We start from the raw sequence: 26,200 nt of genomic DNA, 5'->3' as shown, positions 1-26,200 counted from the left end.
AGTTAGCCCTTAACCAATACAGTTGATCATCTAAATGGAAAATTAATGAAAATGCAACTTTATTGGTAGAAGAAACATGTGATTCTCAACATTGCTTTCTAACACAATTAATGATTTTGTTTCATTTCAAAGATGCATTTGATCAACACCACATGTCAGTCAAACCTGTATTTGTATGGGGGTTGTTGCCTGAGATGAACGATGCACTGCTATCCGGTGTGTGATAACCACCCTTCACATCAAAAGCTTTGTGTACTCGTCAACTTTTTCGATATTATGCATGGACAACAAAATGATTTCTGAGTGCTCTGATCAATATTTGGACAATCTACACGTCCCATCATGGCATTTGCCACATCAAGTAGCTTCCTCTCTAGCCACTGTATGATTGCATTTTCCTTTCTCTTTGCTCAGAGTATGTTCTTGAAATTGTGGCATTGACTGTTTTGTCAAAAAGCTACAGATTTGTCGCATTTCCTTTTCTGTCCATCATTATATTCGCCAAGTATGACTTCATGAAGAAAAATATATCCCCTTAGAGTTATGAAAATATTATTCCGGCAAGTAACAAATTGGAGGCTATTATTGCATAATTTCAAAAGAAGTGAGAAATTATCTGTCCAGAGGGAACATGGAGTAGCCAGGAAGGAATATGACCCCATACATTTTAAAAGAAATTAAAAAGTAAGAATGCGTGATGACTAGGGAACCTTCGTGCCATTAGTCTGCCTCTTCCTTTTCTTAATTTCAAAAAAGGACCGTTAAGCTAGTACAGCACTTACAAATGGAAGTGTTAAGATCTGACTCTACCACTGTAGATCAGCTGTTACATGTGTAGAAATAGCCTAATAAAACACCTAAAATACTGTAGCAATAAGGACATAGAAATTATTTTAAAGACATAATCATTAGAACAAGTGGTATAAATGGAGACAGGAAGCAGAAGCATGATTGTCTATTTACAGAGGTCTCGGGCTATCTGTCTGTACACACAGTGCACATTTTTCCTCTTTTGTGGTAATAGAAAAACCCAAACAGGCAATTTTCTAGACAAGTAAATGAATAGGTATAATGGTTTGTGACATTTTAAAAATATAAACGGACACATGGAATGTCCTATCTCCTAATAGTATAATTTTGACGCCTATGTATTCTGTCAACAGTCAGAGTAAACAAAAATAATACCAGAGATCGGGAAATAAACACAACTTTTAAACACCGCCCACAGCACACTGTCCAAACCCAGCTTCTATATAAAGTTTATACTCCTGCATGCTTTTTGCAGGAACAGATTGCAGATGTAAGAGGGAGAATCTCCCTGAGAAGATAATTTCCACATATAATGCACCTTATCGTTTTCTATCTCCCTGCAACTCCTTCATGTTCATTTTATTGATTCTTCTAAATCAAATTTATCTTCTCTCATTTACCCATGCATCCCCTCCCGTTGGTGTTGTTTACTACTCAGTTCTTCATAGATTCCTGAGTTCTGTTCAACTTGCTTTGCTTTTCATAAATGAAATAATGGAAGCGCCGTGAAATGCCTCTGAAATCTTTCTCAGGTGGGTAGAAAATAGATACCTTGTGTTACTTGTAAATTTTTGGCCATATACAGGGATGCATTTCTTAGCTGTCTGTATTGTCCACAGTGTGCATGGCTTGGCCATATTGGTAGACAAATTATCTTGGTAGGAGAGAAGCATGTTGTCTGATTGAAGACAGGGACAGTGTGCAGAGATAATTTTTTTAGGTGTTACCTTTACACTGTCAACCTGTTGACAGATGAAAAACTGACCCAGGCAAATAAAAGCAGCTCACCCTGCCAGTGAAGAGGGAAATGAATGTGCTTATGAGATACACTAGTTTACTTTGGGATAAAAAATAGTGAAAGTTTTCGGACTATTTGGCACCCGGATTGCTGGATGTCTGATAAGATCAATTTAGATGGTAATAAGAAACACTCATAAAACCTTGAGTGGATAATCCTCTGGGGCAGGGAGGACACCATGATGACTTGTAATTTAGTCTCTAACCATGAGGTTGGGTACGCTCACCATTTTCTTTTATATATTTTCTCCTTTTGTGAACGATGACTTGAATCTGTACCCCTGTGTTTGTTAAGTGAATATCTCCCTTTGTTGGCTCCATCTTCAGCTGCAGTGTTTGACTCATAGATAATATGGTGGAAAATGCAGCGGTCTTTGTTTGGGGAATTTTTTTTTGTTTGATTTTTGCAGAACATTGTACTATCTCCCTTTACTAAGTCTAACTCAACTTTGTGTTTTACACAATGTACTATTTTAAATCTCCCTCTGTGTGTGTGCCTGTGTGTGCATATGCTCACCTATCTGTCAGCACATATCCGTGTACATACGGAAGCCAGAAATTGATTTCATGTGTCTGATTCCACAAGTTTCCACCTTCTCTTTTGGTTGTCATTTTGAGGCAGGTTCTTTCACTGATCATGGGGCCAGTTTGCTGAGACTCACGGCTTCTGTGTCTCTACATAAAGTGTGTGAGCACAACAGACCCATGCTGCAACGTGCAGCTTTTCCCCTTTGTGATGTGGTCAGACCTCATGAGAACTGCTTTACAGACTGAGCCGTCTCCTTTATACTTTGTTCTATGTTCCAGGCGGGGTACTTTCAGAACTCTAGCCCTTGCTTCAGCTTCTCCTTGTCCAGCCTATTCTGCCCAATTTCTCTCTTTTCTTCCTGAATCCATTCTTAATAACGCTACTTAGAAAATATTCCCTTCTCTCCCTCTCTTCCTCCTCTTTGCCCCTACCTCTCTCTTTTACCAATAATAGCAATTCCCCTTTATCATTCTTTATATGTTTATAATCTGATTTATTTGATAATTTTTGTTTATATCTGACCTCTTTATCAAGATTACTACCAAATCTAGGGAGGATCAAATATTTCCTGTACAGATAACTAAGGGACAATATTTTGTTCAATCAGTTTTTCCACACCAACATAGTTTGCTTTTTATTGTTGTGATAAAGCACCATGATATGATCATCCAGGGAGTAAAGAATCATTGCTTTATATGACTCAAACACAGTCTATCACAAAGGACATTGAGGGCAGAAGCTCAAGGAAAAAAGGCAGAAACAGGAGCTAGACTAGATGGAATGGAGGAATGCTTCTTATAGGCTTGTTCATCATAGCTTGCTTAGCCTGTTTTCATCAGTAGCCCAGAACATGCTATCTGCCCACACAGCAAATTTTCAAATGTAGTCCCCTTTTTTCCAAATGATTCTAATTTGTGTCATACTGACAAAAAAACTAACCCCCCCCCTCACACACACAAACACACACACACACACACACACACACAAAAAAAAAAAAAAGAAAATCTGTCTCTTCTGTCAAAAATACACCAGTATAAATACACAACAGATTTTGGGCTCTTGATACAATATTATAATATAAACATTTAGTAAGAAGCTGCACTAATGGATGAAGAACCATTGCTACCTTCCTTTGTTCTCCTTCCATGTCTTAAAGAAATCTGGTACTCAAGTGACTTTACAGACTATCAAATAGTTCTCTGTCATAGTTCTATTATTTTCTTTCAAGTAAATTGGCTCCTAATAATATAAAGAAGGACACACTTGCAGAACAATATTTCTTTCATTATTAAGTGTATGTCCTTGTTCTGTGTGTGTATAGTATGTGTGTGTGTGTGTGTGTGTGTGCGTGCGTTTGCACACACATGACTGTGAATGTCTGCAATAGGTACTTGGCTGTAGGCGAATTCACATGAGAGTTCATGATCTTGAACTGAGCTAGTACACACTACACTTGGCTATTGCAGGTATCAGATTGAAAACCTGCAAGCATCGTGGGGAAGAGATTATTTGTCACCCATTTTACCTTTTTAAGAGTCTTCTATGGTTGATTTTGCATGTGTGCATTCATTCAGTGCCCTAGGAAAATCAAGAAATGTAAATAACAAACAAACAAAACCCCCCACTATTAGTTGTTAGTTTTTCACACCTATAAACACATTACTTCACCCTTTCCTAGAATATTTTCACTATGAGATCCCTAAATGCACTGGGGGCAACTCGGGAATAATACAAGGTGCAGGGGTAGTGTCCTGGTAAAGATCTCCCTTGTTGCAGCATCCACTATAAACCCAAAATGCAGAAGAGGTTCTGGAGCCTGAGGTTCTGGAGCATGAGGAGCACAGAGTGACTTCAAAGAGCTTAGCATGGCTCATTTTGATTCTTAAAGCTTCCCCTCACCTCCTTCCACAAAGCCTACTCCAGGGACTAAGAAAGTCAATCTTCTCCATGAATCAGGCCACAAGAGCAAATAACAGACACTATACTCTCTGGATACTGGAACTGTACTATCTAGTATTATTGCTAGCCCCCATCTGCTCAACCGCAGCCCTCCTAAAGCAATTCTTTGGGGGTATGGTCAGGTTTTCTGAGCCTGTCCATGCTTCTACCTTGACCTTTCTTTCAGTCCTTGCTGATGAGAGAAGCACGGGAAGTCTTTGATGAGTTAGTTGACCATTCTAAGGAGGGAGGGCAGGGGCTTGGCGGAAGAACCTGTTGTCAGCTGCAATTGTTCAGTATGACCCTAGGAGGAGACAAGGGCCCTGAAGCCACAGATCATGTCTCTTACCAGTCTCTTGTCTCAGGAGTCACATAAAAGTGCCACACTGTTTCCCTATTCCATCAGCAAAAATCGGGATCAACCCCAGACTTCGGGTGAGGGGATCTCACACCAGAGCACCACACTTTCCTTTCAGGTCTCACACACCTATGAGAACTGGGAGCACGTGTGGGTGACACAGGCACTCAGTTTTGAGGGATGCTGTGTGGTGGGGCTTAGAGGTGACTCACTTGAGGAAGAATGCTAGCTCAATCCCTTCATTTACATCCCAGGAATTTCCTCTTCACACTCTAAAGGGGAGATCTAACCTCACAGGGCTGATCATGGTCAGCGCATAGGAAACCCACTCCAGAGGACTCTTCTCCACAGGGAAGTGTGAAAGCACTGAGTGGGTCAGCCCAGACTCCAGTTAAATCCCCGACAGACACAGACCCTGCCACTTCTACCTTCAGAAGGTACTAACGGATGCAACAGCAGCCCCTTGCCTCCCCAACCTTCTGAGCCCTGTGCAAATGAGGCTCGCCCTCCACAGTGCAGGAGGGTCCCTAAAGCACCTGCGGGAGCTGGAAGAGAAATGAATCTTCAAATATGCCGGCTTCGCTGTTCTAAGAAGGACCTGTGAGCGCAAGGCATCGTCGCCCCATGTGGTTTGCTTTCTCCGCGGGGGTCATCTCACGTCAGCCTCGCTAAGCTAGAAGCGCCTGAGCTCGAACCCGTGGCTGGGGGCTCCACTGCGGACGAATCCCGGGGCCGCGCCTGGCTGGCTGAGACGGTGTGCGCGCGGAGGGATCCGCCGGGGCCGCGCCTCCCCGCCCCGTCCCGCCCCCGCCTCCTCCCGCCGGCTCCGCTGCCGCCGCGGCGGCCGCTGCTGCCGCCGCCGCCGCTGCCTGGATATAGTGCGGCAAGGCGCGGAGCTTGCAGTCACTTTGCGAGGAGGAGCGCGCGGGCTGCGGGCGGCTGGGGCAGCCAGGAGCAGCGGCGGGCTAGCAGAGGCGGCCGTGGCAGCGGAAGGTTCTCTCTCCGGGGCTGGACTTAATAACTTTGGAACTGTCCGCCGGTGTCACGTCCTGAACATGAGCCTCCTCTTCTCCTTCTACCTGCTCGGGTTGCTTGTCAGTAGCGGGCAAGGTAGGAGTGTGCGGCTTTCTGGCTTTACTTTCCCTCCCCCTTCCACCCAACCCAGAGAGGCAAAGAGCGAGGCACTGGAGCGATGGAACCAAGGCACCAAAGTTGCCGTGCTTCTCCGGGCGACTGTTAGGATTTTAGCTCTTTCTTTTGGCTGTCCCTAAAATTTTCTCTGTTGGCTCGAAGGACCCTTAAATAAGAGGAGACCGTGAAGAATTGGAGCTAGGCATCGGTGGGAGAGAGATCGGGGGAAACTGCTTCTTCTTCTGGGATTTTTGGCTTTCTCTCTTATTACCCGAAATTGGATGAGTGTTGTTGGTGTGTATTCATAGTTAAATATCTGAGGTTGCGGAAGGGAAGGGCACAGTGGTGTTTTACAGAAGCGACAAAAACTATCAGCATTAAAGTCTTTTATCAAAAAATCTCTGTGGTGTGCAAGAAATTCAATTCTTGGAGATTCTTTTCTCCTTTCCCAACACCTATTCTTGGCTGTGAAGTGAACGTTTGATGGCTTATTTATGTTGGAAACTAACGGGCCATAGATGCTGTAAGACAGCAAATGGCTAAAACTAGGGTTGTGTTGCAGGCATTCATTGTGACCCGCACCCTCCTGTGAATATAGAAAAATCCGAACACGTTCTAACATCCGATTTGAATTACACCTGTAAGGGATTTGGGAGGTTGTGGAGCATTTTTTTTAATTTGGGTGGGGGAGGAAAAAAGACTGTGTAGAATAACCCTAGGGACAATTGATGGAAGCGATCTCTGCTAGCCTTCTGTACAGAAGATATGAATTTATCTTTTTGTCTTACATAGTATACGTTCGCATAAAATATATTCACAATCATTCGAAAGGTTTTCAACTGTCCAGACAAGTTTGGACATTTAATGTGGTAGACAAAATGTCAAAATGTGAGATAGTGGAAGTCGTTAAAGGCAATGGGAATACTCATGGTTTTTCATTTTGTTGGAAAGTATAAAAATGCCATATTGTTTGTGCTGCATTTTGTATGAAATTAATAAATTTCAAGATAAGTTAAAATATCTTCTCTAAATCCAATTCTAAGCATTTTTTCACCTCTTCGGTGTTGCTCATTTGGTCCAGCAGGGGGTGGTAGAACTCCATTTTAAGCAAGAAATGATTGTTTCTGCTCTTGCTCACACTGTCCTTCTATCATTCTTCAGCAGGGCTTGGCATTTTAGATGTAAAATCCTTCCTTTCTCTGTCCTTCTCTTCAAACTACAGTGTTAGTAAATGATGAACCGCGATTGGATGCAGATTTTTATGTTCCAAAGTTAGAATGCACACGCCGGATATTTCTCTCATTTATAAAGTGCCTCAGTCAGGAGCTCCTCTTTTTCTTATTCTAACATAGGATGGGAGATATTAGTCTTGGAAAAATTGCAGATAGATTCATCTGAAGCTAATATTAGTCTCGTTCATTAATTCAGTCACTTCTCTTGCAAAGATCAGCATGCCATATCCGTGTGCACGACAAGATACAAGCTGTCACTTTTGGAAGGCTGCTGGTTGTGTTTAACTGTTCATTTATAACACAGACCGGTCTGAATCTGAACAGACAGGCTGAGAATGTAACTTAGATGCAATTAGGTGAGTGTAGTGTAGAGTAATATGGGACAAGTTCCTGCAGGTTGATGATTACCCTGTGTCTGGAGAAAATCAGCTCAGGTTTCCAGTCTGTGCATTTATCATTGCTGATGCGAAGGGTGTTGGAATTCAGGGATAGGAGGGAGGCTGGAATGTTTAAGTATCTAGGTAGAAATAGTATACAAAGACAGATGCACCTTGGTTCTCTATATGGAACATTTATTTGAAATTGTGATTCAGCTGATTTATAATCAGTGCAGAGGGTAGTTACAGAGAAGAACTGTGGAACGGAAGCATGCCTGCAGGGGAACCCATATTCCCTGTCAACGAAACAGGGCAGAAGGATGGCATCTTTGTAAAGAAGATCTCTCTGTCTAGTGCAGTGGTATGACATGCAGAGAGCCATAGTTGAGTATCCGGGGGAACTAGCTTTTGTGTGAACAAGCATGTACTATTGCTGTGCCATGTGTCGTAATGAAGTCAAAGATGCCTGGAAACAGAAGTCCTTATTCCAGAGCCTAGTTTCTCTAGGCTGCTGTTTTCTTCTCTAATTAAGGGTGCAGCCGCAAGTATCCGGCACACCACTGGGAGCTGTTTTTCCTTTTTTAATGAACCGTGTGTAACTCACATTTCTGTTTATTCTTTTGTATGTTTATTTTGTGATGGAGCCATGAAAACCTACCAGCCAGTGACCCTCAGGCTCGCGTTGGAAATACTAAAGCCTCAGCTGGCTGATTTATGATTCCAACAAGACACTTGCAGGGGATTTTATGGAGCATGATTGAAGCTGTTGGTTGGGGAAAGTGGTGTGCAGTTTGACTGGGGAAAGGCAACGATGAAGTATTCCCTTTTATGTAGTCAAAACGTTTTGAACCACAACAGTTGAATGGACGAAAATGACCCAAGTGAAAAACCAGCTAACTTAAGTGGATGCCAATACCATAATTAGCTAACGAGGCCTAATAGCTTACTTTCAACCTGTGTTATTGTGCATGCTAGTGAAAGCTTTTTTTATTATTAAAAATTGAAATAGAAATGTTCCTTTAAAAGCCTACCATTTCCACTGAAGGATTACTATCTAATGAAGGGAAGTTGTTAACTTTGAATGCAGTTGCCCATGGGAAGAAATGTATAATTCTTTGACTTGTGCGATTGCCTTTCCCTTATTCTTAAGACTTGGTCACAGCCTCTGTTGTCATAAATCTCTACTGAGACTCTCAGTAACAGGGCATTTTCTGTCTTTTAGTCAAATTCTCAAACTGAAATAGGAAAGGGTTGCTTCTCAAACTTCTTGCATGCTTAAGATTATTTTCATTTTCTTTTAAGAATCATTTAATATTATTCATTCCATCCAGTCTGCTACTGTTGTTCACATATGAAAAACAGAAGCACTGTTCCACTGAAACCTAGCAGTGCTAGTCTACTCAGTTCAATCCGTGTCAGCCATGTCTTGCATCCTTAAGCCTAAATCACGGGCAGGGGACCTGTGCAATGCCCACTCACTGAGAGAATCTGGATATCTGCTTACACTTTTTCTTTCTGGGGAAATGATAGTAAGTGACTGATCACTAGAGATCTGTACCTTCTGAAGACAGGGCACAGATGTGTGGGTGCCTACTAGCTACAAGTCCACAAATGGCCCCTATGTATAGGCTGTAACAGCTAATGGCCTCTCTTTAAGCCTTTATCTGTCTACTCTACTCTGTTTCTTTGCCTGCATCCTTTCTGTGTGAGATTTCTATTGAATCAACTGCATGTACATTTAACTTAGGAAAGATAGGCTCTGTAAATTAATGGGTTTTTTTTTTTTTGTCAGTGAATAGCCCAAAGTATTCCCTCCCCTACGTGATGCCTGCTGCTCTCACTTTCATTTCCCAAGCTGAATCTGAGCCCAGTGGGCAAATAGGAGAAGTTGGTAAGTCCCGAGTGTCAGATGAGTTTTTTCATCAACACAGGGGACTTAGGTCCTCTCAGACTTAATATCTTACAGAAGAAGCAATTAAGGGAACAAAAGAACCTCATTCAGTAAAGGAAAAAGGTCAAGCTTCATATAATTTTGTAAATAAAAATGGCCTTCTTTCCCAATGAGCTGGTTTGTTGTGAAACAATGAACGCCAGTCTGAAGCTAGTAGCCAGCTGAATAGTGGGGCTTATTTTGAGGTACAGGAGCTGAAACGCAAGTAGAGCATCTGCATTTGGAAGTCTCTCGACCTGATCCTGCTGCTTTCTCTGGCATTTGACCCTGGGAAAATCATTCTGACTTATTTTTTTCCCAGGGTCATCATCTTAACAATGGACTTCTGATAGTGTAAAGGAAAATGTTCAATTGATAGGAGACAGGAGAAAGAGTCTTATCTGGGCTTCTGTTGTTATTTTTATCCACAATGACATTAATCTGGCTCTTGGAATATACACAATCATTTAAATAATATTAGTATTCTTATAAAGAAATTATGCTTGGTTCTTAGGTTTTACTGAATTCTGAAAATTTTAAATTCCTTGCATCTTTATATCCTGCCAATTATATTGAGGCTAAGGCTATTTAAAAGATTATAAATTGCTTTTAATTTTCCAAATTACATGATAGGAGAACACATTAAGAAGCAACCAGCACTTTTATTAAAAGTAACATTCTGCCAATTAACTGAGTTAAGCTGTCATTAATTGTTCAGCAAACACATGTACTTTTCTGTGGAACCCTTTTGAATATTTTAATGGATCTTTGCTGTTTTATATTATACAGGTGCTCATACTAAATAGCCGACAGCATTTTCTTCTGAGGGACATACATTACTGTGCCTCTATCAGTTAATCAAGTACCACCAGTTATGTTAGAAGGCTATGATGTCATGGGCCAGACTTTCCTAGATTTAAATAATTAAAATTGGTGCAAAAGAATTTTGAGAATCTTTATCATAGACAAGGGAAGACATGTTTAAGAATCTTCAGGCTGATTACAGGTTTTTGGTTCTGCATTATTAAAATTATTTCACAGGGAAAGTCAAAGTCATTGTCTTTGAGATCATAAGGCACAGACTACCTAGGGGCTCTTGACCTTGAAGAAGTAGCTGTAATTCTTAGAACATTAATTTGTTCATTTCAAATTTTGACCTGCACATATCCTATTGCTTGGTCTTGATGCTCAACCATGAAGGATAGCTGGGAAACTGATACCTGTTGGCACAGTGTAAAATATCAAGCTTTTTATTTTAGATTTTGTTCACTATATTCAATAATAAGCAGGAAGATAAAAGTTAATAACATATTGAAAGACCTCGTATTCAATTATATAAAATCAGCAAAATTTGCTTTGTAATTAGAAATATCTTATACGATTAAAGACTGTTAAATTCATTGATGGCTGGAACTCTTATCATTTAATTATACATTTATTTGTTTATTTCTTTATATCTGTTATGTTGAAGAACCTCCATAGGCAAAAGTCGTAGAACAGTTGCATACATTGTATAATGAACAACCTTACAGGAGTCTCCATTTACAAACGGAAGACATATGTATGAGTTTTCAATTGTCAAGGTGATGTCAGTAAAAGATCTTGAGCTCTGAGTTACACTGGATGCTTAGCGTAGACACATAGTTAGGATAAGTGACTTAAATGAGTATCAAATAGAAAACGATGTGGGTAATAGCTAGAGCTCTAATTTCCACGTGCTGAATGCACATTACACAACACCAAATTTTTTATAGATGTAAAAGTTTAGATTGTACGAATCAGAAAAACAATAAAATTACATCACCTGAATAGGACAAGATGGTTGTGCTTATGAACTCAGAGTCACTGTGGTTGCCTGCAGAAGATCTGCAGAAGATCAAGCCACCCTTAATCCTGACAAGGATTAGGCAGGTATTAATGAACTCAAATCTTACCTGAGGACTTAGAAAGAGATGATGGCATCTCGGGGAAGGGAAAGTCAGACTTATTTAAGTGTGTGGCTTTTGTTAGGTCAAGTATGCCCGTGTCCATGGCCCCCACACTCAGAAACATATGGTATACAAATTAATGTCAGTGGTTTATCTGGTAAATTAATGTAAATGTGCATCTACCACATGGAGGTTGGTAGAAAGGTGGAAATGTGAGGAGGGGCAAGAATGTGTGGCTAAGCTAATAGTGTGTGCTTACTCTCCATGAAACCCCAGGTTTGATTTGCAACACTTGAAAAGGCAGTCATCTACCATACCAACTAAGCCCAGCTATAACACCACCACCACCACCACCAAAAACATATATCACACACAACTCACATGCATGCACCAAGATACATTTTAATTTGGAGTCTTTTGTCAGTTCACTAATTCACAAACACTGAATGGGGTATAAGGTGAGTACCTTCTAACCATGGTCTTTTTTAATGTGATTATTGTCACTTTGTAACTCAAGTTTATAAAGATTTTACGTTTAGTTTTATGGGAAAGAAATTGAAATACAGAGAGAGGATCTGATTTCTTATATCAATTGCGATTAGCCATTATTTGGAATTACTAATTAGTCTTTACTTGTGTTTCATTATCTGGTTTTTTTTTTGTTTGTTTGTTTGTTTTTTTTACTAAAAATGCTTGATGATTTTGCTGAAAAGTCTTCATTCATGTTGATCGGTAGAGAATGGTAGTCCATATTGTCAGTTGAGAAAATAAAAAATTAATATAGTTTGGAAATAAAAAAAACAAAGATACATGTGAGAAAGCAACAAATCATCCAGCACAAACATTGTGAAACATCAGAAGATATCATATGATTGATTATTCAAAGGTCAGAGAGAATCCTTGGCATTCATCCCTTATCTTAATGAAAATCCATTGCCTGTTCATGGTGAAGCTTAATTGTGAAGCAATCTTCTATTTCCATTACCTCTGCTTTTCTCATGGTGACCCAAGACACAGAAAACACAAATGCCCAGTCTGAATACTGGGAAATCAGAATGTGAACTTGAAACACATTTAAAGTGAAGCCTATTCTCATGAAACCATGTTTCTACTCAGTGCAACAGAGAACTTCAAAATGGATAGAGTAAATGAAGACAAGGACACAGAGGAGGGGAAAACAACATGAACAACTTGCAGAAAAGGATGTAGCTGTCCCAGGGACAGAAATATTCCAGCTCTGTGTATCCAGTTTGAATATTTATTCAGTTGTTTGATCTGTTGGTTGATTGAGAAAGGTTAGGAATGTCATCCAGTATGGGATAGTGTGGGCTACAAAGGCAGAAAGTGTTTGAATCAATCCTAAATTTGATACTTAGGCTGATCTTTGAGACCTTGCTGTTGAACAGGAAAGCAGATTGATAAAGATGTATGTAAGGTACTGGCCATGTGCTATATGTGCCAAAGATAAAAAAATGAAGAAGAAATTAGTGGACATGGTATGATTCTTTGAAAGCATAAATATATCATTTATTAAATTTAATTTTTGTTGGGTAGTGGTGTCATATCTTTAATATCTTTAATCCCAGAACCTGGGAGACAGAGGCATAAAGATCTCAGTGAGTTCATGGCCAATATGGACTATAAATAAAGATCCAAGACAGGTAGGACTGTTTCACATAGAAGCCCTCTCTTTAAAAAACAAATAAAATTTGTATTTTCTATGATTTTTGAGAATGTTCCCTCTATTATATTGCTCTGTCTGTCCTGGAACTTGTTATGTTGACCACACTGGTCCTGAACTCCCATAGACTGCCTTCCTCTGCCTATATTAAAGGCATGTGCCACCTGGCCTGGTGAAAGCAAAAATGTCCCACGCAAATTTAATTAGGAAGATACATCTGTATCTATCTATCTATCTATCTATCTATCTATCTATCTATCATCTATCTCAGTTAAAATTCATTAGACTATATAATTAATATGTGCAAATAGTTATAATTGTAGAAAACTAGGTGTGAAAAAATGTTTGACTGGTTAAGTTAGGTACAATGAAGAAATCCAAATGAAGAAAATCGACTCATGTACTTTCAGACAACCAACACAAACCTACAAAGCTGAACGCAGTTGTGGGCAATTGTAATCTCAGTGGAAAGGTTGCAGGGGCAGGTGGACGCTTGAATCTCTAATGCTAGTCAGCTAAGTTGAAGTCAGGAGTCTATAGGTTTACTGAGATACTCTCAAAATAAGTAAGAACGTAAGTAAAACATTTAATCAAATAAATAAATGGTAGAAAGTGATGAGGATAGCCACATAACCTAGGTCCTTTGTAAATGTGGATATCCATATATTTTTGCATTCATACACACACAAATCGGTATGCATGCATTCATGACACCATGAAACATTCATACACTATAAGTATAGTTGTAGAAAACTAAAAGCTGAAATGACACTCTAGGACTTTTGGTACTGCACATACATAGCTGAAAATATTTCCATTAGTGTCCAAGAGAAGTTAAAGGGAATAATATTTTGAGTGCCAATTTTACACTGTGTAACTGTGGTGAGCACTTGACACATTACCTCATTTATTCCTGATTAAATCATATTTCACAGATGATGTACCTGAGATTGAGAGTGACTGATTTGTGTAGAGCTTTTAAGTGTGTTCTCTGGCCTACCATCCCAAATTTATAGTTAATGAACATTAAATATATTCAAGCTGTATTTCAGTTGGTTTTGCCATAATCCATGTTTCTTGAAACATCCATCTGAATTTGCTAAAGGTATGTACTAGAGAGATAGACTATAGTGTAGAAATTGTGGTAGCTAATACAGTATTTTTCTAGTTCTTTAATATTTAGATGCTCCAAAGCAAGCTTCCTCAGCAAAAGAAAAAGCAATAACAATTCATAAAGACAAACCCAAATGAAGAAAATCCACTCATGCACTTTCTTCCATTACAAGTGCTGGTTGTGTAGGGATCTAAGAAATTCTTCATTACTGTCAATACTTGTATCTGTTACAGTGAAATAGTAGATGAAGGAGCTGGAAAATCACTTGGTTATGTAAAAACTGCTGATTATTACTTTATTGTTTGATTTTCTAAAAAATGTTTGAGTTTGAAATGAATCTTCTTAATAGCTTGCACCTTGATGATAGTATATGCAAAACCTGGGCACAAATGTCAGTAAAAATTTCACATATATAGCTTATAATTAAGACTGCTATGTAAAAATATGACATGTCTGATGTCATCACCGTGGTTGTATGTTTCTGTTAGAGGCACCCTACAGACCTCTGAGGGCTTTGAATGTTCTTCCTCTTACTCTATTTTTATAAACATGGATACTTTTATGCACACAATTTATAATGCCTGGGTTTCTTGGCATTAAAATTGTTCCTATGGATCAGTGGTGATGGTGCATGCCTTTAATTCCAGTTCACGGTAGGTAGAGGCAGGAAGATCTCTGTGAGTTCAAGACCACATTAGTCAACAAAGCAAGTTTCAGGATAGCCAGGGTTGTTACACATAGAAACTGTCTTGAAAAACCAAATTGAAGTAAATAAATAAATAGAAATAAAATAAAATGTCTTACTCTAAACTATAATGTCATAGGTCAGTCTATGCTTACAAAAACGCAGATAAGATTTGTTTGAATACATATTTCCAACACCCAAATAAGTGCACATATACTTTGTTTATGTATTAATGACAAACCAGTCAAGTGGTGTGTGTGTGTGTGTGTATGTGTGTGTGTGTGTGTGTGTGTGTGTGTGTGTGTGTGTGTGTGAAGTGAGGCTGGGTTTTGAACCTGAGCCCAGTGCATTCTAGGTTAGCAACCTAACAGTAAGGAGCTATCATCTCATACCCTATAAATTAAAACAACTTGTGCAATATAGGAATATATAATGTTTTAATAGTGGACTATAAGAATATTTTTACACTAATAGTTTGCTTAACCTATAGATTTTTATAGATAAAAAATATTGAATATATTACCCAGGTAGACCAATTTTATTTTTGCCTCTAGCAGCAAACATCACAGCCTTGTCTTCAGCATACATCATAAAACAAAGTAAACCTGAAAAATAGGATTATGTAAATGCCTTCTTGCACAGAAATTCATTGTGTTTGTGTATAATAAGCATGTGAAGAGCTGTTGCGAAGAGTATGCTATATTACATACGTCTCAGAAACACCTAACTCTGTTTGAAACTTATTATCTTTTATCTCTGTAACTTTCCACAAATAGAAATTAAGCAAGTTCCAAATCTCAGATTTTGGATTCTTTTGGCATATGCAATCATAAAATTATATATATATATATATATATATATATATATATATATATATGTGTGTATGTGTGTGCATATATATATGACTGTAGATTCCAATGATCAAATATGACAGTTAAAAGTAAGACTCAATGTTTTTAAATATATACCATGTATAATACTTGACAGGAAGTTTACCAGACAATGTTAATTTACCTATTCAAATAGGACAAGTTATCATAAAAAGTACTGTTACTACATTGAAATGAGGTGTATCGCATATTAAAGGAATCACATCTATAGTAGAAGAAATACTTAAAATTGATACAGATCTTTTACTCTATATAGTCCATACTTTTAAAATATATTTATGCTTTTACCTAAGCTTTGATTGATCACTGCGAATGAAAGTGTTATCTAAGTAACTTCTCATTTGAGTGTGTATATTTGTTTTCTACGGTTATTAAAATACTATTTGCACTGATCCTATGGACGGCTGGAAATGGTAACTATAACTCTATTCCTCACATCATTTAATGGGCGCTACTAACTGAGAAAAGTTACTTTTACATTTTAAGCATTTTCACCACCCTCTGTGTTTGCATCCCTTGTATGTTGTGATATATGCTGAATATGCTTGTCCTGAATTCATTTAAAATTGTGTGTCTGGTGTGTATTTTAACCTGGAGAATTTTACATTTCTTAATGATTTAGTTTTAGCCACATATTAAAAGTAACATTCATTTTTCTAACATGTATAAATTAAATATTTATTACCTGCTAGTTACTGCTCAAGATTGCAGTGCTCCTGGACTCAGCTCATCAAACTTCATACCTTTCATGGCCCTTTTCTGTGTGAACACCACAAAGGCAAGCAAGCCTTGCTACTCTGACTTCTCTTCATATGTGATGTATTTGATTAGAGGCTTCATTGTAAATCAGTATGGGTATTCTTGAAAAAACAATGGATGCTTACCAAATAAATACTGAGTGAATATTTGCTTCCTAACTAGTAAAAGTAAACCAAACCAAAGTGACAGTTTATTTTAAAATATATTTGTTCTTCAGTTTGCATAATGGTTCAGTTTGTTGAGAATATACTCTTTGTTGGTCTGGGTATTGACTTCAAGTGTTTTATTTATATTACTACCATGAATGTGACAGACACATTGTACAATAAATTAGAAATGATTACTTAATTTATGAGGAGCAGCATGGTGACACTATTTTATTTATGATCTTATCTTCTCACTGAAAAATAGACTGTGAATATAGCAAAGTTAATTTGTGTTATAAAGTTTAGAATTTGAAGCCCTATATTCATAAAGCATTGGAAATCATAATGGAGTTTAGACTTTTGGTGTATTCATATGCATATATATATGTGTGTGTGTTTGTGAGTGTGTGTGCATGTATACATATGCATATATGTGTGTGCCTGAATGTATGCATATATATATTTCACAAAATGAATTAAAATGATTTAGAGTGATAGAGTTTATTTATATTAGTACAATAAACACAAACTTTGTCACAAAGAAATGTCCAGTATGTCAATAAAGCAAGTATTCAAAGTCTTTATAATAAGCATAATCTGGGTAGGTGAATAAACGTTTTTCATTTATTCAATATTTATTGGAAACCAGTTCTAAATTGTACCCATAGAAGAAAAGAGAAATATAACTCATTGTTTTATGTTTTATACTATTTTTATAGGCTCTTCAAGTTGCTTATACTTTTAAATTAATTATATTTAACTCCAAGGTCCTCTTTTGACTGGTAGCCACATCCATCCTTTTAATGATTTTCTGCTGACATTCTCAAGGACTACTTCCAGAGATGACAGCATTCAATTGCACAGAGTACCTTTTGTGATACCTCAGAGTACCTCAACATAATAGTCATTTTTCATTTGTCTGTTCGCTAATTCTTCTCTAATGTTACTGTTTTGGGGTATGTCTCTTTTAACTTCAAATTCGATTTTCAATTAGTGATTAAGTGGCCCTGCTGACTCATTTATTTTACTTTCATTTCTCCCTCATTTTTTGTCTAATTCATAATCACTTTGATAATCTAGATGAGTAATTTCATTTCAAAGCCCTCTCATAGCCTTAATGCTAGTGTGCACTGCCTCTGGAGGGTTTGTTCAAGGTTTATAATTTAAAAACAAAACTCAAAAAGATATCACATGACCTTATGTCACCTTCCTGCCTTTTGTAAACTTCAATTATTATAACTAAAATTGTTCCTAAAAGTCTAACTTCAATATTCTCATGTCCCTAATATAAGGTTAGCACAGAATTCTGAATATTATGCTACACTCAGTGTCTACTATATTTTTGAGTTCCTATTTCAAGTATATTATAATGAAAGATTTTATCAGAAATGCTCCTCTTCCTACAATGAGCAGCCATTAGTGAACTATGACTTCTTTAAGCAGACCGTATGTACCTTATGCTAGGAAAATTAAAATATTAAACTATATTCTCTGATTTGAAATGGGGATTTCTGACTTGTCATTTTGCCTTAATTCTTCCTAGTCAGCTGCTGAAAAGTCTCCCCACTGAATAGCTGATCTTCAGTTGATGCATATGGATGCCATTGTGTGGCAGGAAAATTTAGGTTTTACAAGTATTAATTAAGATTACCTAACACATCTCACCTCAAAGTAGAATAAGCAAAACTCAGGGAGCTCGGGTTAAAGGGAAAGTACTTAAAGAAAAGATCAGTTTTGTTTCAAAGAACATAGTTCAACACCTAAAAGACAAAGTAATGCAGGTGACTGATAACACAAAATCTCATCTGGAATAGTTGCCTACATGAAAGTGCATAGGAGATGCCCAATAAAACACAGAATGTCTACAGAGAGCTTTGCTTCTTCCACAAACACTAAATTTATGAATATTTGTTGAATTAATTAAAGGGGGAAATTTTATAGTCTCTCAACATGGTGTTTTCATATGAACTATTTTACTTTTGTTATTTAATCACATATTGGAATTCGAACAATAGTTTAACAAGTAAAGAGATTGCCTTTCGTAGAATTGTATTTTTCATATGATAAGATGAAGACTTGTTATTCCACTGATTCAAGCATTCTCTTGCGAAGAAGCAAGGTGTCTCTGAACAGAGAAGGCAGGTGCCGGGAACAGATCTGCTTTCTTGCCCTGTTCATACGCTTCAACTGTTTCATTTCTATTGCACCCATAGAATGGAAGCATTGACAAACATGCATATATAAGTGATGTTTTGATGTATTGTGATACTATTAGTCAAGCAAATTAAAATATTCACATAATTCCATTTTGTTAATACACATAGGGTATAATTTCTTAACAGCTTTTAAGTATGCAATATGTTATTATTAGCTATAACCAGAATGCTAGACAATAATTTCCGGAAATTGTTTAACTTATCTTACTGTACCTGTTCACTTTTAACCCAGCATCTCCACGACTTCTATCCTTGATCTTCTGCCAATGAGTGTCTTATTATTTGCTTTGATAAGATTATTTTTAATTTCCCAGAAATTGAGATCATACTTTGCCTTTCTATATTTGGTTATTTTCAGATATTTTGATGTTCTGTAGGTCTGTTTACATTTCTTCTGATGACAACATCTATTCTTTGCCTGGGCTTATAGTTATATGGACAGTGTGCATTGTGATAATGTGATTCAGGGAAGACATTGTGCATCTGTTTCAGTGAGACACAGATTTAATCTCCTTTTATTCTATTTTACATTAGGATCCCTGGGTCATATAAGCCTAAAGCACAAGCTAAAAACAAGAATAGGTAAATAGACTGCTCTGAAGCTTAAGTGCTTTTGAATACTAGTCTACTATCAACAAAATTGTTATCTATCTAAAAATTGTGGGAAGTATTTACAAAATATACTCCTGTGAATTGGAAATATGTTAAATATATAAAGATGTTTGACAAATAAAGGAGAACAGAATCAAACAGATAAAGAAGAAAGGGTGACAGAGAGAAAGAGGGGAAAGGAGGGAGGGAAGAAGGAAAGAAAGAAGTGTAGTGCCATAGTTAAAAATTGAATTAATCGTTAAAATGGTAATAACAAGTAATGGGACAAAAGGCCAGACACAGGACTTCTTAATAACAGAACAGCATAAAACAAAACAAAATGTAGGTGACTATGAAGTAAATGAAAACAATCTTCCTGGCATTGATTATTAGGGAGAAACGAATTGAAAATAAATTTGATATTTCTTTGTGGTAGATAGGATGCACATTACCAAAACAAGTAAAGCAATTACTAATGAAGAAGATAGATTCGACAGGAATCTGCACTTGGGAGGATTGTGAACTTGTATTGACATTATAGAGAATAATATAAAGTTTCTTCAAAAATGAAAGCAAATAGAACTATATTATCCTTAGAACATTTCTTTTGAATGGGGGATATAAGTTTAGTGACTGTTCATTGAGTCAATGAGTGTATTTTAGTAACCTACAAAGTGAATTTGGTTTGAAGATCAGAAGCACTTATTGATGACAATGTGAGGTTTATGATGCCTTCATAGTGGGACAACTTAAATGTGTAGGTTTAGTAGTATAATTCATTAAGGACTATGTTACATTAATATTTAAATATATTGCTTTCAAATGGCTTTTCTTATTGTGAAACACAGGAATCATTAATTATTAAGTAGGTCATCATTTTGTGATTGACTTGCAGAATACTTCAATAATGAAATTACATCAGTTTAAGAATGCTTTTAGGAGCAAGTAAAAGAAGAGCTATTCAGAATGCATAAAAAAAACAAGAGTCTACTGTTGCTTGTAAAAGACCAGCTAGAGGCAGTTTGCATTACATGTTTCTTGTTAGGATTTGGCTCTTTTCTCTTTACTTCTGGAACAATTCACCCTCAATGACATGACATTGTTTGCAATAATATCTCAAGTTAGGAAATAAATAAATAATTGTTTAGTTGGCTACCATAGGGACATCTACATATATGGTTATGTCAGTAACACTTAGCTCTCAACGACATGACATTGTTTGTGTTAATTTCTCAACTTAGGAAGTAAATAAAAATTGTTTAAGTGGCTGCCATAGATATGAACATCTACATATATTGTACAATGAACTTGCCTCATTTCTTGTTAGAATCATTTTATATGGATAGGCACAGGCTTATCAATGTTGAGTAGAACATCATTGATGTGATAATATGATTGCTCTTGATAGAAACAAACGTTTTCTGTTACTAACACAGAAAGATTCTTCATCTGAACCAGACAATGGCCCAGTCAAAGTTACTGCCCACCTAATGGATGAATGAAAAGGATAAACAAGTGGGGAATTTGTTATTAAATGTTTCTGCCCATATGTTAGTCTCAAGAGCTGTTTTGTCAAAAAAAAAAAACCCTAAAATCAATTTCAGAAGCCAACATTTATAAAGTACTTGCAGTGTTTATGAACTTTGCACATATGACCTTATATTATTCTGAAAATATTGATTCAATGTGTATTCTGCTTTATACATCGCAAAAACATTTTTGAGATCAATTGACTCAACAAACTTCCCCAAGTTGCTTAGTGGCTAAGTTAAATTGGACCTTAGCTGGTTGGCGGAAAGATAGTCTTAGTGCTGAGATGCTATGAGAAAAGATAGTTGCTACTGTACATTTTTTTATTCTGCCAAGTTTAAATAAGAAGCAATGACTCAGTTACTGTGTCAGTAGGCAATGAGCAGGGTACTCTCTTAAAGAAGCTATTAGCATGGGCTTATTTAAAACCTGTATCTGTATGTAGTTTGCAAAAATTTGTAACTAAGCTATTTAAGAGACAAGATGAGATTTTTCTTAGGAGAGACAGTGTGAAATGACCTAATTTTGATGCAGGATTGTTTTGTAGAAAGAGACTATGTTTTCGTTTCCTTGCAGCCCAGACACGAATCATACAGAAACTAAACTAATTACAGCACTGTTTGAACAAAGGCCTAGGCATAGTCCTAGGCAGTTCTTACATCTCAAATTAACCTTCTTCTATTAGTCTATGAATTACCACGTAACCGTGGCATTGCCTCAGTTTCTACATGTCTTGTTTCCTTGGGGGCTAACTGGGGTCTGCTTGTCTCTGCCTACCCTATGTATATATCTCTGTTAAGATTTCCTGACTGGTTTTATTCTGCTAAGTCATTTGCTATAACAGCTTTTTCATCAACCAATAAAAGCATCACATATACAGAAGGATATCTCACATCATTGCTTTTTCTGTGTAGACTTGAGGATCTTCCTACACACAATCGTTAATTGTATTCAATGCAAATGAGGAGAAAAATAATTCTGGAATTATTAATTTGTATAAAGTCAAATAGCAAGAATCTGATGATATAACATTAGCTAAAATATTTGAAACATATATTTATCACTTTTATTTTATGTTAGATACAAAAATATACTTTTATCTCAAACAGGAAGATTCCGTTTTAAAATGTAAAATAATTTATTTAATTCTTAGACATGAAGTAGTTGGCTGAAAAACAGATTTAGGAGATTACATTACAAGGAAAGTTGAAACAGAAAATAAGTATTGACTTTAAAATTGAAAATAGAGATGTGGAAATATTAAGATGCATATGAGCATAAATACACAGTAACAGAGTTCTAATTTAATGTTTAGATGGGCATGTTAGCCAGGGTGTTTTTAAAAAATTGTGTATTATTATTACTATTCTCCCTTAAACAGATCTGTGAACTAAAGGGCAATCAAAATAAGTAACTGAAGCACTCGTTCCACAAAAGCACACGCCACTGTGACTTCTTTTCAGATATTCATTCAGTTTATTTCTGTGATAAGTACTCTTACAAATACTGTACTTTTTCCAAGAAAACAGTTATCATAACTTTTATACAAGATGTATACAATTTTATTTAAAAATAATTTTTAAATAGATATGGTTATAAATACTCTTACTTATACATGTATTGGCATATATATTTTGTGTTTGTATTTGTAAATATAACTATACATATATTATGTATACAACTTCAATTATCTTTCATTCAATGCCATGTAAATTTTTGCTGAATTATTTCATTTAAAAATGTTTTTCTTTTCTGATTTTTTTACATCTCTGAAGAAGCTATACTTCACCATAAAACATTTGAGTTATTCTTCACACTTTCTGCAGCTGTAAGCTAATTAGTCTGTGTTTAGTTCTTCAAGAATACAACACAGTATGACTCGTCTTTGTTTTCTGAAATGAACAACTAAAGAGTTCTCCTACCTTATCTTTTACAAAATTGAAGGCACACAACTGTTCATAATTAATGATGTTTTCCAGCAAAACATATTCTGTGAATGGAAATAAAATCAGCATTTGGAGCATGAGTGCTTTGGTTCCAGCTTGATGACTGTGATTGAACTGTATACATAAACTTGTACCCTTCACTTCACTACCATAATTTGTCATTGACCAGATGAAGGCAGCCACATTTCTGACATCATTCTACCCTCTTTCCATACTGGTGCTCAAAGCATAGCAAATCCTGTCACGAAGCTGATGAAAAATTGTGTACTACTTTTATTTCATTACTCTAAGGATAAAATCATGAGGCTCTAGCTATGTGTTGATTTGTATCTTAATGTTGATATTTGGGTCTTCTGGGGATTTCTGGATAGATAATATGCTTCTATTTCTCATGATAGAACCAGATTTATTTTGTAAAAGGATTTTGTAAAGTATGTTGATTATGTTTATCTTATACAGCATTCCTACTTTTTTAGGTATTGAAGATAAGTATGTTGACATCAAGAAACATTCATATTAAGTAGCTGCTATTATCTTCATCTTTCTATGGCTATAATTTCATGCATGTAAGAGGCCTTTTAGAGGAGCTTTGCATTCCTGCCACCAATATTGGACATTCTTTTTTGAAAACATTTCTTTGATTTTCAGATTGCTCTTCAATTTGTTCAGAGACATCAGTTTTTTTTCCTAAAATATTCAGAGATTACATCATGCAACAGGGTATTGAAGCATCGAGGCTCAGTGGTTGATTCCAAATTGACTCGGGATTGCACATGGCAGTTCTAGACTCTATGGTCAATGTCTGTTTGGTGTTGGTCTATAACATTTTCCAATAGATAATTGATGTGGTGTGTGTGTGTGTGTGTGTGTGTGTGTGTGTGTGTGTGTGTTTGTGTATGTTTGTATCCATGTGTGAAGATTGATTTCTGTCATCACAATATTGTCTTCAGTTAATTTTGGGACTGCTTTGTTTCCAATCTTATTATATGCTCCTGAAGCTTATATCCCATTGTATAGTTATATAACTATCTTTTCTTCTTTATTTTACTTAAAACTTCAATATTTAATAGTTATACATCCATCTTTGTGGGCATGCAAATGTCTTTTAACTTCAAGATACTTTTCTTAGACTGTATCAGAGTCCAAATAAAAAGCTTAAAGATTAATCTTACAGTTTAACCTTAAATTCCTGGTCACCCACTTCCTATTCCTCTTCCTCTCCCTATATTTCTGTTTCCCTGAAGCTCTCTCTCTTCTTGAATCCATGAGGTAATTATCTTTTAACTTCAACCTCCAAGGGGGCTAGGATTACAAGCATAATCCTCAGCACTCCATTTACTTTGGGTCTCCTAGAAGCTTCTCTTCGAAGGTGATTTTCCTTTACCATTCTCCATCCTCAACTTCTATGTAGTGATTGCCTTTCCTGGGCTTTGGCAGTGTCTGGCATTCCATATATTCCTATTTCACAGCAGGATCCAGGCACAGTGATTTCTGCTTTAGCTCCCAATAAATCTAGTAATAGCTAGAAATCTGTCAGTTCCTCCTTCATGACCTGGCTGCTGGTACCACACAATAGTCATGGAACCTGTATTTCTGAGTTAATCTTTAATGATCCTTCTGATTATCAATCCATTTTCTTCTAATGTTATAATGAAGCCCATTATTTTGTGTAAGAAATAAATTCTAATAACATTTTTAAAAAAGATTTAAGGAAAGGGCAAGTTAGGAGCTTTGTGGGAAAGATGGCTTTCTCTTCAGTAGGCATGGAACTTTCCATAATCATGGATGAAAAATGAAGATCCAGTTATCCATAATGTTTTTCAATAATAATTGTAGAGAGACTTGATGACAGAGATGATTATTGCCAGTTTACCACTGCTTACCAAGACTTAAGAGAAAATTAGGGTTCTTCCAGGAAACACTCCTTAAACCCTAACAATGTACATGAAAAATAAGAAATAGGAGGTTTAGAAAATTCAAGTAGCTACGTATGTCATTAAAGATTATATTTAATGCTAAGTATTTTAAAAAATGAATTAAGAATATTATGATTTTTATTTTCAAGTATTCTATATATTTATAATGAACATTAAAATAATTTATCATGTGACTCCTCATTTAAGATAACAATGATCAGTTTAATAAAGTACACCTCCCTTACTGGTTTTAGTAAAAATATCCAGAAACCATATATGGTATTTCCCCCCTAATTATTCTTATCAATAGACAAGAACATATAACAAATTCTTGAGTATTTTATTTTTTTCTTATAGCATTTTATTGTCTTTGATATGATTTACTCAAAGATGCAGATATATGCAGTTAGGTGCATTTAAATGACAAAGACACAAACAATAGCATTTATTGTTTAGTTTGTATATATTAACCATTTTAGTGATGAGCAATATGTTAAAATATGAAATGATGGGTATTTTGGAAATTTATGAACGTATCTTTATAAATTTTGACTTGTATTTCATTTACCCTTTCCATTTTGTCAAGTTATGCTTTGTATAGGCACTTATTCAATTTCTTAAGGGATTTACTACTGGGCATCAGTAATAACATTCTTATTCCTAAAGCAGTTATTCAAAGAATATTTGATATTTCTGTGTAAGCAACAAAATGTGATACCAGCCTGTGTGTACTATTGATGTACCCAGGGGACCAAGGGTTTGATTGACAACCCAGTGAAAATGAGTCTCTGAGAACTGAAAATGAATTTTTGTTCTGCTTCCCACACCTCAGCTCCTTGAAGATGCCACTGCTTCTGAGTGCAGACACATCACTTCTGATCCTGCCTTTTACCCCGGAGCCCGAGAGACAGCTAGGTTTGTGTTTTCTAGCAACATCCAGGAATAACGAGGGATAATTGAAATACCTTTACAAAACAAAGATTTGCCATACGTTTTGAAGGCAGCATCCTTATTAAAAGAAATAGCATTAAAGGGATAAGTGACTTATTTAGTTACTTACAGCTAGTGAATAGAATTGCTTAACAATCCGCAGTTTTAACTAGCACAAGATAGAATGAGATAAAATTTTTATTAGAGAAAAATATTTTGTGTCAGAACCATGTTCTTTCATACATGATTCTAAGTGTACTGTTTTTTTTTTTTTTTTTTTTTTTTTTTTTTTTTTTTTGGTTTTTCGAGACAGGGTTTCTCCGTGGCTTTGGAGCCTGTCCTGGAACTAGCTCTTGTAGACCAGGCTGGTCTCTAACTCACAGAGATCCGCCTGCCTCTGCCTCCCGAGTGCTGGGATTAAAGGCGTGCGCCACCACCGCCCGGCTAAGTGTACTGTTTTTACCATGGCGTTTTACTCTTAAGAAAATGGTTGAACAAATAGGCTAGGATGTGTTTCAAAGATGCGCCCACACATCGGGAACAGCA

General features: G+C 36.5%; 1 protein-coding gene across 3 annotated transcripts in view; it reads left to right on the top strand.

The window, feature by feature from the left end:
- Window positions 1-5,485: 5,485 nt before the first annotated feature.
- The window catches only part of Ncam2 (neural cell adhesion molecule 2), a 402,352-nt gene continuing 381,637 nt past the window's right edge, over window positions 5,486-26,200 (top strand). For all 3 annotated transcript variants that reach the window (XM_041678551.1, XM_041678550.1, XM_041678552.1), the window contains exon 1: window positions 5,486-5,762. In XM_041678551.1, coding sequence (XP_041534485.1) covers window positions 5,708-5,762 — 55 coding nt within the window. In that variant the 5' untranslated portion in view covers window positions 5,486-5,707. The remainder of the gene's footprint in view (window positions 5,763-26,200) is intronic.

Source organism: Microtus oregoni, unplaced genomic scaffold, assembly GCF_018167655.1.
Source record: "Microtus oregoni isolate MIOR12 unplaced genomic scaffold, Mior012 000030F_ref0000283, whole genome shotgun sequence".
NCBI classification, from domain to species: domain Eukaryota; kingdom Metazoa; phylum Chordata; class Mammalia; order Rodentia; family Cricetidae; genus Microtus; species Microtus oregoni.
This window is presented reverse-complemented; position numbering and strand designations above follow the sequence as displayed.